This window comes from Larus michahellis, chromosome W (assembly GCF_964199755.1).
Source record: "Larus michahellis chromosome W, bLarMic1.1, whole genome shotgun sequence".
Classification (NCBI taxonomy): Eukaryota; Metazoa; Chordata; class Aves; order Charadriiformes; family Laridae; genus Larus; species Larus michahellis.
In genome coordinates, this window is record NC_133929.1 from 3,323,750 (window position 1) to 3,339,750 (window position 16,001).

The window sequence follows — 16,001 nt, forward strand, 5'->3', positions numbered from 1 at the left end:
TCTTAGGGAGTATAGTCTTTAAAGTTGTAATGCAGACTGTGAAACTGCATTTTGGTTTGGGTTTTGTTTTTTTAAACATTTTGAACAATGCTTTCAGGCAACCTTTGCAACATTAAAATATTGTACAACATATGGAAGCAACAGTAGGTGCTTTATGTTGTTTACCATGAATTCCAAATAGTGTAAAATAGTAGTGCTCAATGTTTTTTGGCAGGATAAACCACATAAACCCTTTGTGGAGATGTTTGAGAAACGAGTGTTGCAGACTTTTTAGTCATGAATGGAGACACACCTATACTAACATATGGTGTGCGTTTTGATTATTATAAGATTATATAGGAAGAATCTACTGTGGTCACAAGAGATACAGTGGGTCTACATAATCATGAAAGGGATGAAAGAAGAGAAAAAATTGCCAGAAAAATGTATTCAGTAACTCATGATTATGCTCCTGTATGAGGGACCTTTGAGGAACAGGGTATCAGGAAGCACACTGTAGTTAAGATGAAATGTTTTTTTCAGGCTACAGAGTAGTCATCCTGCTACAGAATGAGCAGCAAATTACTTAGTATTTCATGTAACATTTTAATCTTAAATTGCTTTGTTCTCATATAGTTGAAGAAGGAATTCATGCTATTTGTAATAAGTTGCTATTTCTTTCCTTTAAAATACTCGCCACAGATTTTTCTTCTTCAACTATTCATTCAGTACAGTTCTAAAACTGCATTTTATCATAGACTAGTAGTGTGTGTTAAACATGTCAGAAGAACTCTGTAACTTTGAGATGACAAGAGGCAAACCAACATTTCATTCATTATTTTTCTGAACTAGAAAAAAGTAAACCCAGACTTACAAGTAGAAGTAAAGCCCAGTATTCGAGCAAGAAAAATTCAAGAAGAAAAGATGAGGAAACAGATGCAGAAAGAAGAATACTGGAGAAGACGAGAAGAGGAAGAACGGTGGAGGATGGAAATGAGGTAATGCATTCTGTTTTATCAATGAATGAGACAAAGCTGCAATCAGATTACCTAAAACTAACTGTTTCTGTAGTTACTTATTTTGAATACTTGCTTTGGGAACTCTGTTCTGTCTTGTTTTAAATTAAGTTGTCATTATCCCTCTGGGGTTTTTATTTGTTTTTGTTTGTTAGTGTTCAGTCCCTCAGAAGAATGTAGACTTACTAGAATTATTTGCTATAAATTCAGGCCCACTTTCAAAATAACCATTCATTTTAGTTACCCTCTGGAGTTCACTGGTGTTTGCTCATGACTACTAGAAATGGGTTAGTGAGTGAGGACATCCAAGAATTTATTTATAATGGTTGGAAGTATTTACTGCTATATAAAGAGAACACTTTGATTGATGCACTTCAGGCGATATGAAGAGGACATGTACTGGAGGAGAATGGAGGAAGAGCAGCATCACTGGGATGACCGTCGCAGAATACCAGATGGAGGATATCCTCATGGTCCTCCGGGACCTCTAGGCCTGCTGGGAGTTAGACCAGGAATGCCTCCTCAGCCCCAAGGACCAGCTGTGAGTTTCTTAACTTGAGGGGGAAGGCGGGGAAAAGAAATCATACTTGCCAGGAGGCACAGTTAAAAGCTAAATTATTCAGTGCTACTTGAGTTGTCTCCAGTGTTTCTTAATAAAGGATTTGGAAAAGTGAAGAGAAAATCATATGCTAATGAAACTGTGTAGATGGACCTGTCTTCCAAAATAAATGGACCTGTCTTCCAAAATAAATCCACTTATATGATGAAAGGGTGCCTTGAAGACAAATATTGATTCTTCTGAAATACAAGTCACTCTGAATTTGTGTACTACTTTTTATTTTATTTAATTGCATTATACTTTATTTATCTAATTGTGGACAAATGTATGGATAAAAAGTGGTTGGATCATCAGATCCAGGTGGTTAGTGGTGGGTCATACTCTACCTGGAGGTCAGTAACAACTGCAGTACCACATGAGTTTATCCTGGGATTTGTCTCATTAACACCTTATCAATGATCTGAAAGATGATGGAGTGAGTACACACTCATCAGGTTTGCAGCTGACACGAAAATGAGTTGGTTTGGGGTGGGGAGAACAGTTGATACCTTTGAGGGCAGGGCTGCCATCCAGAGCAACCTAGGCAGACTGGAGGAATGGACCAACAGGAACATTATAGAATTCTGCAAGGACAAATGCTTAATGCTGCACTTGGGAAGGTATAACCCCTTGCACCAAGGGGCTGGGGAGTGACAGGCTGTGTAGCGGCCCTGCTGAAAGGGACCTGGAGTTCTTGGCAGATAGCAAGTTGAACATGAGCCAACTGTGTGCCCTGGCAGCAAGGGAGGCCAACAGCATCCTGAGTGATATTAACAGGAGCATAATCAGTAGATAAAGGAAAGTGATCAGCTTTCATTAGACCCAAACTGCAATACTGCATTCAGTTTTGGGCTTTCCAGTACAAGAAAGGGTTCAGTATGGGGCTACTGGGATGGTCGGGGGTCTGGAGTGCGTGCCCTGTGAGGAGAGACTTGAGGGATCTGGGTTTGTTCACCCTGGAGAAGAGAGAGCTTCAGTGGGATGTAATAGCCTTCTAATACCTGTGCATTATAAAGACAACCTAGGCTGAGATAAAAGAGGTTCAGACTGAATACAGGAATATTTTAATTTTTTTTCACACAGACATTGTGCAGCTTCTATCTTTGTCAATTTTCAAGAACCAACTGGATAAAGCCCTGAGCAACATGATATGGTCTTATAGCTGACCATGGTTTGCACAGGAGGTTGGACTAGAGGACCTCCTGAGGTCCCTTCCTATTTGAATTCTTCTGTGATTCTATGAAAAGCAATCATGGATACTTTATTTTGCAGCAGTATGCAAGTATTTTCCAGTTAACAGAAAGACAATAGATGTTTATGTTGTGGGGGTACTTTTGATCCTGGGATTTCATAATTTGTTTATTTTTGATGCATTTCATATTTTTTCAGACATGATTGATTGTGACCAGTGTAAGTTGTTAAGGACACTTCAGTTCATGTTTTGTTACATTTCAATGATTTGAGATTTGAATATTCTCTTATTTAACCACATGTTTGGTTTTTGGTCACATGTTATCTGTGAACTTGGAAGCATACTCAAATTTCAGAAATGTGTTTTTTCGTCTGTTTAGCCTCTGCGCCGCCCTGACTCTTCTGATGATCGCTATGTGATGACCAAACATGCAGCTATATATCCAACAGAGGAGGAACTTCAAGCAGTCCAAAAAATTGTTTCTATTACTGAGCGTGCTTTGAAACTTGTTTCTGACAATATGACTGACCATGAAAAAAGCAAGAGCAAAGAGGGAGATGACAAAAAAGATGGCAGTAAAGACAGGTATTTTTTTTCTTATTGTTTTTTAAGAATTTCATCACTTGTTTCAGAAGTCATTTTATGGTTTTCACTTGCACTGTTATCAGTGCTTCCAGGGTTTCTGTTTTCTTTGGGTTTTGATACAGCATATGTCTCTGTGGCCTCAAGAGTATATGGAATACTCCTATTTTATTTCACTTTTATATCTTCAGGATTAGTTTTATGGGTTTTATATTATTTTAAATGCAACTTTTAACTATAATTCACAGAGCTTTGAAAGGAGTTTTACGGGTAGGAGTTTTGGCTAAAGGTTTGCTACTCCGTGGAGACCGAAATGTCAATCTTGTTTTATTATGTGCTGAGAAGCCTTCAAAGATGTTACTCAGTCGTATTGCTGAAAGTCTTCCCAAACAACTTGCAGTAAGTAGAATTTAGATTTTTGGATTTGAATTATTGTAAAGATACTGTAAAAATCTGTCCTCAAGTCAAATGTCTGCAGGGCTGACTGTGCTGCATTTCATAGTTCAGGTTCAGTTTCTTTTAATTTTTTGAGTGTTTCTGTCTGAATGCAGGGACTATGCTGCATGTTTTGCTTTCTGTATATTGTGTCCATACAAGTATCTAGGTGTTTATGCTAGCAGTGTACTACCAATCATCATTTAATAGATTTCATTTAACTGGGAAATAGAAATGAGCAGAAGAAAGACTGTTATCCAGTTACCAGCAGCGACAGAGGTAATTTGTGCAGTGTTACAGGAAGCTTGCACTGCCTGAAGGTCAAAGTTCTCCATTAATGCCAGTCTGTTTGTACTTATGTCTTGTTTCCAATTTGTGTGTGTCAGTGCTTTGTAGTCCCACAATTAGTTAACGAAGTCTTATGTTTGGTTTTGGTTGTTTTTTTTTTAATTTGGCACTTAAAAAAAAATAAAGTACATGCAGTCTTAGACCATTCAGCAGAATTCATATAAACCATTTGCTGTATTTCTACAAGAAATGAAAGTACAGAATAAAGTCTTTAGCTCCAGTGCTCTCTACTGAACAAAGCCTGTCCACCATCATTATAGAATGCTTGTCATAGCGTTAGTATTTCAATGCAGTCTGGTAAAATGCTCAGCAGAATCAGTGGCATGGTAGAAGCATTAGCAGGATCAGATTAATTAGAAAATACTCTTGGGTTTGCTCTTGTTTGAAATAACAGAACAGGAAAAAAATTAAAAACTGCACATCTTGGTCTGGCTTTGTGGAGAAGTTGCTTCTCCCTCTAGTTTGTGGAAGAAGGTGATAGAGGTACCTACAGCTTCCTTTTGGGGGTACTTAGAATTATTAAATCTAGTTGCAAGAAGCAACTTTGTTACTCTTACATTTTTTCCCTGATGTTTAACTTGCCCTTTGCTCTCTCATCAGAGGATGTTGTGACAGCCAAGTATAGAATGTGCCTAGCAGTACCCATCCTGTAATTGCGAGCTCGAAGAAGAACCACTGCATCTTTGTGCTTTTTAAAGGCTCCTATGTTCCAATGAGAAACATATCCAACTGGCATTTTAAGTGGCACCAAGGCTTTTCTTTATCTCAAACACTGTCAAGATTCTTGTTACGTAATTTACATTGTATATAAATTTCCTTTATGGGTAGTTTTTTTCTTTTGTGTGCTTGGTGACTGCTGTATATTTTCATTAATGATTTGGAAACAGTATGCAAGTTCATATATATAGATATATATCTTAATTGTGTATACTGCTGTTTCTTTGAATACAGAGGTATCTGCTTCATATAATTATATTGCATTTATGTCTTTCTATTAAAAAGACTATGTTGAAATCCATTTTCTTCCCCATACTTTTCTTGGCCACATGCTAATAGAAATTTCTCTTTCTTGATATTTAGGTAATAAGTCCTGAGAAATACGATATCAAGTGTGCAGTCCCAGAAGCAGCAATAATTTTAAATTCATGTGTGGAACCCAAAATGCAAGTTACTATCACACTGACATCTCCAGTCATTCGGAAGGAGAACATGAGGGATGGAGGTTGGGAAGTTGTTAAAGATGTTGCTTCTTTCTCCCCTGTTTTTATATGTTTGTTTATTCTGCTTAAGATGGCATTAAGGTCCTAGAAGGCAACATGCTGGCACAACTAATGTATTTAATCGAAACCTTGTTTTTCAACAACCAGTCTCAGTAGAGAGCAGTTGGTTAAAATAAATGCTTATATGATGCGTTTATTTAATTTTTAAAAATTTGAACTTTATGTCCAACCTCAGCTTTCTGGAAAAGGTACAAACTTGACTCTTTCTTTCCCTCTTATAAAATTATGTGGAAAACTAAGTATTTTATAGTAAGCGGCTATAAACTGGCTTTCTAGAGCAGTCTTGCCTTAAGAGAAAGATTGTATGGTTTTAGAAAAATCACAGATTTTTGGGTTTAAACTGTATTAGTATTACCATCACTTACACATTCCAAATAGCAGCACCACTTAAAATGCACTTTTATAATATTTTTGATGGTAACAGTGCTTCTAACTTTAAAAGACAATGCGATTTTTTTCCAGCTCTCTGAGGTTGCTTTTTGGTCTGGAGTGCTTTTTGAGTATATTTAGGCTCCTGGTGTTACAATCAGTCTTCTATCCACCTGGAAAACCCAGACTAGTACGATAAGAAATGACTTTGTCATTGAGCTGAAGCAGAAGGTGGAGCTTGTAAATCAAATTACATTTCTGAAGTTCACAGTTTCTCTGGTGCCAGCAGTGTTGCTTTAGGGTCTGTTCTGTAACACTTTCAAAGCTCCAAAAGCTTTTAAGCCAACAAGCATGATTAGTGTCTGCATGACATTGGTTCTTTCAGTTTACGGGTCAGATAAAATTAACTTTTGTTTCCTTTTAATCCTGTATTTTCATAGTTGAAAGAATTCATGGCAAGCAGGGTTCTGGTGTTTGACAGTGAACTTAAAGATAGGAAATCTGAGGCTATCTTAACACTTCTCATGCAGGTTTAAAAAAATTGTATGTGTGTATGTATACATGTACTTGTGTATATACATATTTATATAAGCCACAGAGGCTTTTTTATTTCATCTCATCATTATATGTCCTCTAAAATACTTGAGGTTTTTATATTGCATTAGTAAATGTTCTGTAGCTATGGCAAGTGCATTGTAAGCAAGCTGTGTTAACAAAGTCATCCTACATAATCAGAAAGAAAAAATTCAAGATATGTTCTCTAGTTTGGATGACTTCTGAAGAGTCTTTGAGAGTGCTTTGTACATGATTTTTAAGCTGTGCATATTATTCCTAGCTATAAAAGCTTTCTACGTGTACTGTCACACCCAACCAATTCTACTTGTTTTATGACAATCTAAGTGTAACACGACTTTTGGTTTGTCTGTGCTGAATCAGACTTCATATATTATTTAAGTTCATAAATAATACTTTAACTTAAAAGATTTGATTATTAAATTACATTAAATGAAGTTAACCTTAAGCACCATGTTTATTTCTTAATGTGCTGTGCAAAAGTGCAATATTGATTACTGCCACAATACTCAATTTCAATTTTCTGACCTAAAATTCTATGATGTAGACTAAAAAGAAAATAAATTTAAAATTACTATCAATCCCTTAATTTATGCCACCTAAAGGAAACAAATCTGTATTTTTGTCTGACCCACGCTTGAGTTAAAATGATCATTGTGAGTTTATTCACTGCTGAATGCAGTACTGCCTCTAGGCAAGCAAAATCAAGTTAGATTTCTCTTCAAGACACTGAGCAGTATAAAATGGATGTGCAGAAAAGTTCACTTTTGAAACTAGAGCAAATGGAAGACTGAATTGCAGCAAAGAAGGCCTTATTATGAAGACTGCTGTTTATTTGCTGCAGAGTATTAGTATGTGTGTGTGTTTTTTCTTACTGCAGCTTCTCATGCTCTGTGTCTTATGATGGCTTAAAGTTTTCATTATTTTTTTTTTTTTTAGCCTGCTTGGGGAGCTAGTTCAGGTGATAAGGAAGGCTTTACCAGAAGAACCAGTTTGAGTAAAAACGAGACTGAGACTTGCACATGGAGTAGAATAATGTTTGATGTGTAATAATCCCATTACATGATAAAAGGCTAAAAAAAAATACAGTGTGAAATAAAATTGTTAACTGCATAACTACTGTTCCTTACAGTATTGTGCATTTGACAGTTTACCGAATCTGATATATTCAAAGTGCCCTTGCTCTGGAATCTTTCCTTCAGCAAAGTGGACATACTTATAAAAGCATATATGTGTGTGCATGTGTCTTTTTTTATCCTTAGCTAACAGCCCTGGTCCAAAGCCTCTAGCAGAGGGACTTGATTCCTGTCAGGGGTTGCTGCCAAGACATCGGAAGGATTTTTGACCAAGGTTTTCTAAAGCTCAGTGTCACACCTGCCATGCTTGACAAAGGAGGGGGTTTGGATGCATAGTCCTAGCATCTACTGTTACTTTGTGTGGGTTTTTTCTTTTTGTCTTTGTGTCTCTTCTAGAATTAAGCAGTGTTCACACTAGTCTTGAAATACTTGACTGGGTAAAATGTATTTCACATAATAAAACTTACCAAAATTGATATACCTGTTAACTTTTAATGAAGAGGTAGTGTGGACACAGCATGTCTAACTGAAGATTAACCCCTTATATTTAGGCTAGTAATAAATTAAATTATATAGGATAAGAATTGGTGCTTGTGTTTTGTAAATTAATTTCGGGGTTTTGTCTTAGCTTAACAGAGTGGTAGGTTAGGCATCTGAATTTAGTTAAATAGTTTTAAAGGGGTTAATCCTGAAATGTGAAACAGATGCAAAAATCCACAGATTAAGTATTACAAGAGTTTCCTTGATACATTTTTTCAGTCAATGTATTCTCAGTGCAATAGGTGCCTTGCAACTTCTGATTTAGTCTTTTTAAGTTTCAAGGGTATTCATATAATATCTTAGTAGCACATTTTATATTGACATTTCCAGCACTGAGTAAGATTCTCTTCTGTGCACTTAAACTGTAATTCTTTTTGGTAAAATTATTTTCCAAATGGAAGTTTTTCAGAGCTAGAAGTAATTGGGGTTTCAAATTATGTAGTGAATTATTGTGATAAAAGTTTGCACAGTGTCATCTAATTGCATATTTTTTTAGAAGAATGTAAAAAATTGACTGATTAGGCTACTAGACCAAACAGACCCATATTTTTATTTTTAATTTCTCGACCTTACTTTGCCTCTTTTTTCCTGCTGTGGATTTTCTCTAAATGTACTCCTTGTCTTTTATATCCAAGTTGTACTTGTTTCATCAGTTATCTTACCTGGCACCTCTCTTGTATATTTTTGGGGGTTTTTTTTGTGTTAAATAAAATACTATTTTAAATGTCTTCATTTGCTCTGTAAATCCCTTGTTAGTGCAGCTTTTCTTCTTTCCACTTTAACATATAGTCCATAAGTTTGAATATCTGTGTGAGAAGATACCTACATCCTTCTCAGCTTTGTTCTTATTTTGAAATCCTCTCCCTTTTAGCCCTGTGCAGAGCAATGGGATTGTCCTATAAAAAAATGCCCAAATCTGGATGTAGTACTTCAGATTAAATTTATTATATTGCAAAGTTGTAACACCATGTTAATTCATGGCTTTTTAGTTCTCTGTATAGTAAAGTATCCTACTATTTATTTTACATTTGTGTATAAATAGATGGTTTCAGAGCTGTCTCTCTGCAGCATCCCTGGAAGCTTCTCCTTGCTGTTCTCCTTGCTGGCGTGTTTCATGAGACTCAAAAAATTTTTTATATATATATATATAAAATTTTATTCTCAGACTTACCTTACCTTACCTTACTTATATCTTGCTGGAGTAAACTATATTGTTCCATACAGCCAGCTCCTGCGAAATGAGTGCCATTGAGTGAGGGCTTTTTCTTTCCTCTTATCTGGTGTATCACCAGTTATGCTACCAATATACTTTGCCACTAGTCACAATAGCCATTTTCATAATTAGTAAAACAAAGACCTTTTAAAGCTGATCATTGCATTATATCCCTACAATTTTTAAGTAACCCAAAGATACCATTTCATATTGTTCAGTGGTTCCAGTTTCATTGATTAAAGCACTTCCAAAAGAGCCTTGTGGTCTTTTCCTTTTTGGTAACAAAGCAATCAGCTTAGTAATTTACTTAATCCTTTTCTGAACATTTAAATATACAAGATCTACTATATTTTCTTTGTCTTTCAGACATTCTGCTTTTTTTTTTAAACTATTCCTTGCTTTTCTTTTTCTCGCTGAATCTTAAGTAAAGCAGTCCCTTTTCAGATCCTTCCTTGCATCCTAAATGATATTTATATCATTCATGATATATCATATATCATGGTATATATCATATATCATGGTATATCATATATCATGGGCTGAGGAATTTATTTATATGAGTAAGAGAGAGGGTACTAGAAAGTAATGGAACTCTAATACTGAAGAGCGTTTCACATTCCTATAGTCAGTTTTTTTAAAGCAAAATCATTTTCATTTTAAGTTTAAGGTATGATAAAAATAACACCATTGCTAAACATCTAATGCTTTTAAGACTTTTTTTTTATACTTAGTTTTTCTTTTAAAGAGTAGGACCCAAATAACACATGGCTGTTAAAATTTACAAGAAACTAAGTTTGAATGTTTCTACTTGGTTAAAGTGGATTTTTGTGTTCCTTCTGTCTTGTGTTCTCTGTGCTGGTGCACTGTGTCCAACCATCCTTCCTTCAGTATTTAATTTTGGGGATATGTGTTTTTCCAGTGTTAGCTTAAATAAAGAAGTACTATGCATTGCATAGTCTGCAATGCATTTGAAAATAACCTGAGAGATAAAGTATAATATGTCCTTGATCTTCATACTGGGTTGATGCACTAATCCTAATCGAATGGCTTTTATTGAACATTTACATTTGTTGTTCAAGTGTTTAAACTTTAGATGGCATGTGTGACATTGAAGCTACTTTAAGGAAGTGTCTTGCTCACCTGGTCAAACACCCATTCCTCACTGCATTTTGCCAATTCAATCCATTTTAGATGTAACCTCGGGTATGGTGAAAGACCCACCGGACGTCTTGGACAGGCAAAAATGCCTTGACGCTCTGGCTGCTCTACGCCACGCTAAGTGGTTCCAGGTTCGGAACATCATTTTACTTTCTTCTTGTAGCCTTATGAGAGATTAATTCAGTTGCAATATAAATGTTTAACTGTGTGAAAACACTCAGCATTGTTCATGCTAATAATACTTAATATTTTTCTGGTCCCCAAATTTAAACGTAGAAGGTTGAGTATGGAAGAACTGCTTCATGCAAGTTACTGCTCATTTGACATGATTTTTTTTTTTCTGGTCATTGAGAAGGCAATGTTGAAAGCTTGACTCACTTGGGGTGATCATATGTTGTATATTTGTTATATATTCCATAAGGCTGCAGATTAACTTTGCTTTAAATAATGGAATATGTGTTTAAAGCTTTGTGTTTAGATTTAAGACTTTTTTTCCTATTTCTTTAAGTGTATTAAGTGTAGGGAATGAAAGGCGAGAAGCAACTGTTTGGTTTAGTGACTTTGCATTCTGGCAAAGGCACAGTAAAGAAACCAAACAGATTCTCTTGACCTTTCAGTCTCTATACCTATTTCTTAGACCTTTACTTTATTCTTTTTATTTCTAATATAGAAAGATTCTGTATTTATTGTTACAAGTGAACATAGGTCAAAGTGTATAGGGGATCAAGAAATATTATTCTTGTATAACTTGTGCACTTTGACTTCTACCACCGTAAATTACTAACCCTGTATAAAATACTGCTGTAAATGGCAGCTCATGAAATAAAGTTGTAGAATGATTTGTTTCAGTCTTGTATCTGAGCTGCCATTGAACAGTGGTGTTTTAGTCTTTCAACAAGTCCTATTTGCTGTAGGTGCTGAGATTAATTAATTTGATTTTGTATTGCTCTCAAGGCTAGAGCTAATGGTCTGCAGTCCTGTGTGGTTATCATACGTATTCTTCGTGACCTCTGTCAACGGGTTCCAACTTGGTCTGATTTTCCAAGCTGGGTGAGTAATGTTCTTTTGAATGAGTCTTTTTAATGCACATGGTACTGCAAGTAAAGCACAGGAAAGCGTTACTACAGTTTTAAAATGTAGACTTTTTCAAGGAGTAATGTAGGGGATTTTTTTGGAGCTTTTGGGGTCACCCCTCCCCAAAATGACCCAGATTCCATCTAAAACTAATTTTCTGAGGTTTTGTCATTTGGAGGTTGTTTTTTTTTCCCCAACTGAATTTTCTTGTTCTTTTTAATTCTTTGTGGGTAGTGTTCTTATTCTATATTTTAGCATTTTTTCCTTTACTCTGTATAAAATAATCTTTTTTTTTTCTAACCACCTACTCTGAATTGCTTGGACTTTACTGAAACTGATTGAAAACAATGTCAGCTGTGCCCAGATAGCTCTGTGATAACAGAAAGGCTACTTGAAAGAATAAATCACAGTAATTCCTGCAAGATGAAATACCACAGTACAAGTCTGTGGAGGTGTCGCCATTAGCATTTTAATCAGTGTCACTTAGAAACAGATATCTAGGTTGTACCCAGTTACCTCTCCCAATTCTTGCAGCCAAGTGTTCTTGGAGCATTCCTTTTACATTGACTATCTTAAATGATGCTCTCCAGGAGTGCAACCTGTGCTCCAAATATTAACTGATAATCTGTGGACTGGACAAAGTTAGTCTGAAACAAAATCTCTGAAACATATATATGTGGAGGTAAACTCAGCTCTGTTTTGTTTCACAGACCAAATCCCGTTGCACCATGCTGCTTCCTAATGTAGACTTTTCAGTTTTTGCAGGAAGAGCGCTAACATTGTCAAGACAGTTACAGTAGTTGGGATTATTTCAATTAGAAATGTTTTACAACTGTACTAAGCTTGCAGAAAATGTTATTAAATTACTTCTGATAATATTTGTTGTTTCTGGAAAAATATGGAGCAATTATTTCTGTTTTTTAAATATTTAAAGTAAAAAAAAAATAAATATAGTTCCAGTTTCTGTGCTACACTTCATGAAAGATGCACTGTACAAATATAGCTTAAAAGAAGCTAAGTAGTGTGTAAGTGCCCTCAATATCACTATGATACTGAGTTTCCAAAGAATAAACCCTGGCATGCTTTTAGAAAATCATCCTTAGAACTATTGCAACACACAGCAGGCACACAGATGAAGAACAAGGAATGTTGTTTCTTATTTCTCATAATATCTGTTCTAAGGCACAGCCAGAAGGGAAGAGAGGTATGAAGCAATTTATCAGGCCTAGCTGTGTCTCAGTTCTCTCCAAAAGGGCTTCCTGACTTGCTCGTGGTACCTGATGCATTGCCAGTGACATGAATCAACACTGAACTCTTGTGTAGTCAGTTGTTCTTTTGGCCTGTTGGCAAAGTCTTACTGACAAAAACAATGACAGAATGAAAACAGTAATTTTAAATATATGTAATCTCTGACAGTCACAGATGAAATTTTTTAGATGAAAGAAATGTATTTTTCTGGATACAGAACTTCTCCTGACCCGTATGCTAGAAGCCTGTTACAAGCCAAAGAGATGCCAGAGCTTTTCAAAAAGAGCCTAAATAGTTGTAATAATAGAAAATATTAGGAAGTCTAAACACAGACATTAGTATCAGTCTCTTTATATACCTAAAAATAAAAACTAAATTAGAAGGATTTTGTCAAGTTCCTACAAGTTAGAAGAAACTAATATTCAAAGTTGATTTCTTTTTTTTCTCCCCAAACTTGAAATACAGCCTTTCATGCACATAAACACCAAGGCATCATAATTCCCTTTTGCCTTTGGTATTGCAGGAGGTATTGAAACATCCATTTAATTCTGAAAAAGCTAAGGAAAAGTTATTCTTCACTTTTGCAAATATCTTTTATAGGCTTTTCTGGAAAAAATAGAGTCTAATAAAAGTAAACAATGGAAATATTCACAGAAAAACCCAATATTTAAAATACAGATAATCATTTAAACCATTTTAACTAATAACAAATACTGTGTAAATTTTAGAAAACCTGTTTATCATCAAGGTTTTTTTACACTTGTTTAGCATCTGAGTTGCTGTTAGCCTATATCGAGGAAAAAACTTGCTGTGAACTTCAGTTTTGCTAAACTGAAGAACCTAGTAACCACTTAAACGTTAAAAGGTCATTAAATTTTTGATGCTTTAAGTTTCTGTATTCTTGTATAAAAAATAATTTCTCTGTAGCATCCTGTTTCAGGACACTGGTTGAGAGAGTCCCTTGGGAGACAGTCCTGAAGGGCAAAGGGGTCCAGGAAGGCTGGACGCCCTTCAAGAAGGAAACCTTAAAGGCCCAGGAGCAGGCTGTCCCCAAGTGTCGCAAGTCTAAAGGGCGGGGAAAATGGCCAGCCTGGATGAATAAGGAACTTCTGATGGGACTTAGGAATAAAAGGAGGGTTTACCACCTTTGGGAGAAGGGACAGGCAACTCAGGAGGAGTACAGAGATCTCGTTAGGTTATTCAGAGAGAAAATTAGGAAGGCAAAAGCCCAGCTGGAGCTCAACTTGGCCACTAACATTAAGGACAACAAAAAAAGCTTTTATAAATACATCAACAGAAAGAGAGCCAGGGGGAATCTCCATCCCTTACTGGATGCGGGGGGGAAAGTTGCAACCAAGGACGAGGAGAAGGCTGAGATACTGAATGCCTTCTTTGCCTCCATCTTCAATAGTCAGACCAGCTGTCCCCAGGGGGTTCAGCCTCCGGAGCTGGAAGATAGGGATGGAGAGCAGAACAACCCACCCATAATCCAGGAGGAAGTAGTCAATGATCTGCTTCTGCACCTAGACGCACATAAGTCGATGGGGCCGGATGGGATTCACCCAAGAGTACTCAGGGAGCTGGCGGGAGAGCTCACCAAGCCCCTCTCCATCATTTATCAACAGTCTTGGTCAACAGGGGAGGTACCAGATGACTGGAGGGTGGCTAATGTGACGCCCATCTACAAGAAGGGTCGGAAGGAGGATCCGGGGAACTACAGGCCTGTCAGCCTGACCTCGGTACCAGGGAAGATCATGGAGAGGATCATCTCGAGTGAGCTCTCACGGCAAGTGCAGGGCAGCCAAGGGATCAGGGCCAGCCAGCGCGGGTTTAGGAAAGGGAGGTCCTGCTTAACCAACCTGATCTCCTTCTATGACCATGTGACCCACCTTCTGGACGCGGGGAAGGCTGTGGACGTTGTCTATCTGGACTTTGGTAAGGCCTTTGACACCGTCCCCCACAGCATTCTCCTGGAGAAGCTGGCGAATCATGGCACAGACAAGCATACTCTTCGCTGGGTTAAAAACTGGCTGGATGGCCGTGCCCAGAGAGTTGGGATCAATGGGGTGAAATCCTCTTGGCGGCCGGTCACCAGTGGTGTCCCTCAGGGCTCGGTTTTGGGGCCGGTTTTGTCTAATATCTTTATCAATGATCTGGATGAGGGGACTGAGTGCACCCTCAGTAAGTTTGCAGATGACACCAAGCTAGGCGGGAGTGTCGATCTGCTTGAGGGTAGGAAGGCTCTACAGAGGGACCTGGACAGGCTGGATCGATGGGCCAAGGCCAGCTGTGTGAGGTTTAATAAGGCCAAGTGCCAGGTCCTGCATTTCGGTCACAACAACCCCAAGCAACACTACAGGCTTGGGGCAGAGTGGCTGGAAAGCTGCCCAGCAGAAAAGGACCTGGGGGTGCTGGTGGACGGCCAGCTTAACATGAGCCAGCAGTGTGCCCAGGGGGCCAAGAAGGCCAACAGCATTCTGGCTTGTATCAGGAACAGCGTGGCCAGCAGGAGCAGGGGAGTGATGGTGCCTCTGTACTCGGCACTGGTGAGGCCCCACCTCGAGTGCTGTGTTCAGTTCTGGGCCCCTCTGTACAAGAGGGACATTGAGGTGCTGGAGCGTGTCCAGAGGAGAGCTACCAGGCTGGTGAGGGGTCTGGAGACCAGGTCATATGAGGAGAGGCCGAGGGAGCTGGGCATGTTTAGCTTGGAGAAGAGGAGGCTGAGGGGAGACCTCATTGCCCTCCACAACTACCTGAAAGGAGGGTGGAGAGAGGTGGGTGGTGGCCTCTTCTCCCAGGCGAATAATGACAGGACCAGAGGAAATGGTCTGAAGCTGCGGCAGGGGAGGTTTAGGTTAGATATTAGGAAGAATTACTTTACTGAAAGAGTGGTCAGGCGCTGGAACAGCCTGCCCAGGGAGGGGGTTGAGTCCCCATCCCTAGAGGTGTTTAAGAAACATGTAGATGTGGTGCTTCAGGGCATGCTCTAGTGGCAGAGATTGTAGGGGGTTTTTTTTGTGTGCGTATGGTTGGACTCAATGATCTCGAAGGTCCTTTCCAACCATGAAGATTCTATGATTCTATGGTTCTGTTAATTTCATTAGATGTATCAAATTCATTATTTCATACTGTGTGGCTGACAGATTCTGGTCATAGAATCATAAGATCATTTAGGTTGGAAAAGATCCTTGGGATCATCGAGTCCAACCATCAACCCCACTCTACAAAGTTCTCCCTTACACCATATCCCCCAACACCACATCTAAACGACTCTCAAACACATCCAGGGATGGTGACTCCACCACCTCCCTGGGCAGCCT

General features: G+C 38.0%; 1 protein-coding gene and 1 long non-coding RNA gene across 5 annotated transcripts in view; both read left to right on the forward strand.

Moving 5' to 3' along the window:
• LOC141735557 (uncharacterized) overlaps positions 1-16,001 on the forward strand; it is a 176,587-nt gene that overhangs the window by 136,460 nt on the left and 24,126 nt on the right. The gene's annotated exons all lie outside the window — the stretch shown is intronic.
• LOC141735522 (zinc finger RNA-binding protein-like) overlaps positions 1-16,001 on the forward strand; it is a 71,868-nt gene that overhangs the window by 45,931 nt on the left and 9,936 nt on the right. For 2 of the 4 annotated variants that reach the window (XM_074568440.1, XM_074568441.1), the window contains exons 11-17: positions 832-977; positions 1,374-1,536; positions 3,165-3,370; positions 3,616-3,766; positions 5,231-5,372; positions 10,393-10,490; positions 11,314-11,409. In XM_074568440.1, the coding sequence (XP_074424541.1) occupies positions 832-977; positions 1,374-1,536; positions 3,165-3,370; positions 3,616-3,766; positions 5,231-5,372; positions 10,393-10,490; positions 11,314-11,409 (1,002 nt within the window). Of the gene's footprint in view, positions 1-831; positions 978-1,373; positions 1,537-3,164; positions 3,371-3,615; positions 3,767-5,230; positions 5,373-7,634; positions 8,083-10,392; positions 10,491-11,313; positions 11,410-16,001 lie in introns of those variants that run through there. The other 2 variants (XR_012584765.1, XM_074568442.1) reach the window with 2 other exon arrangements.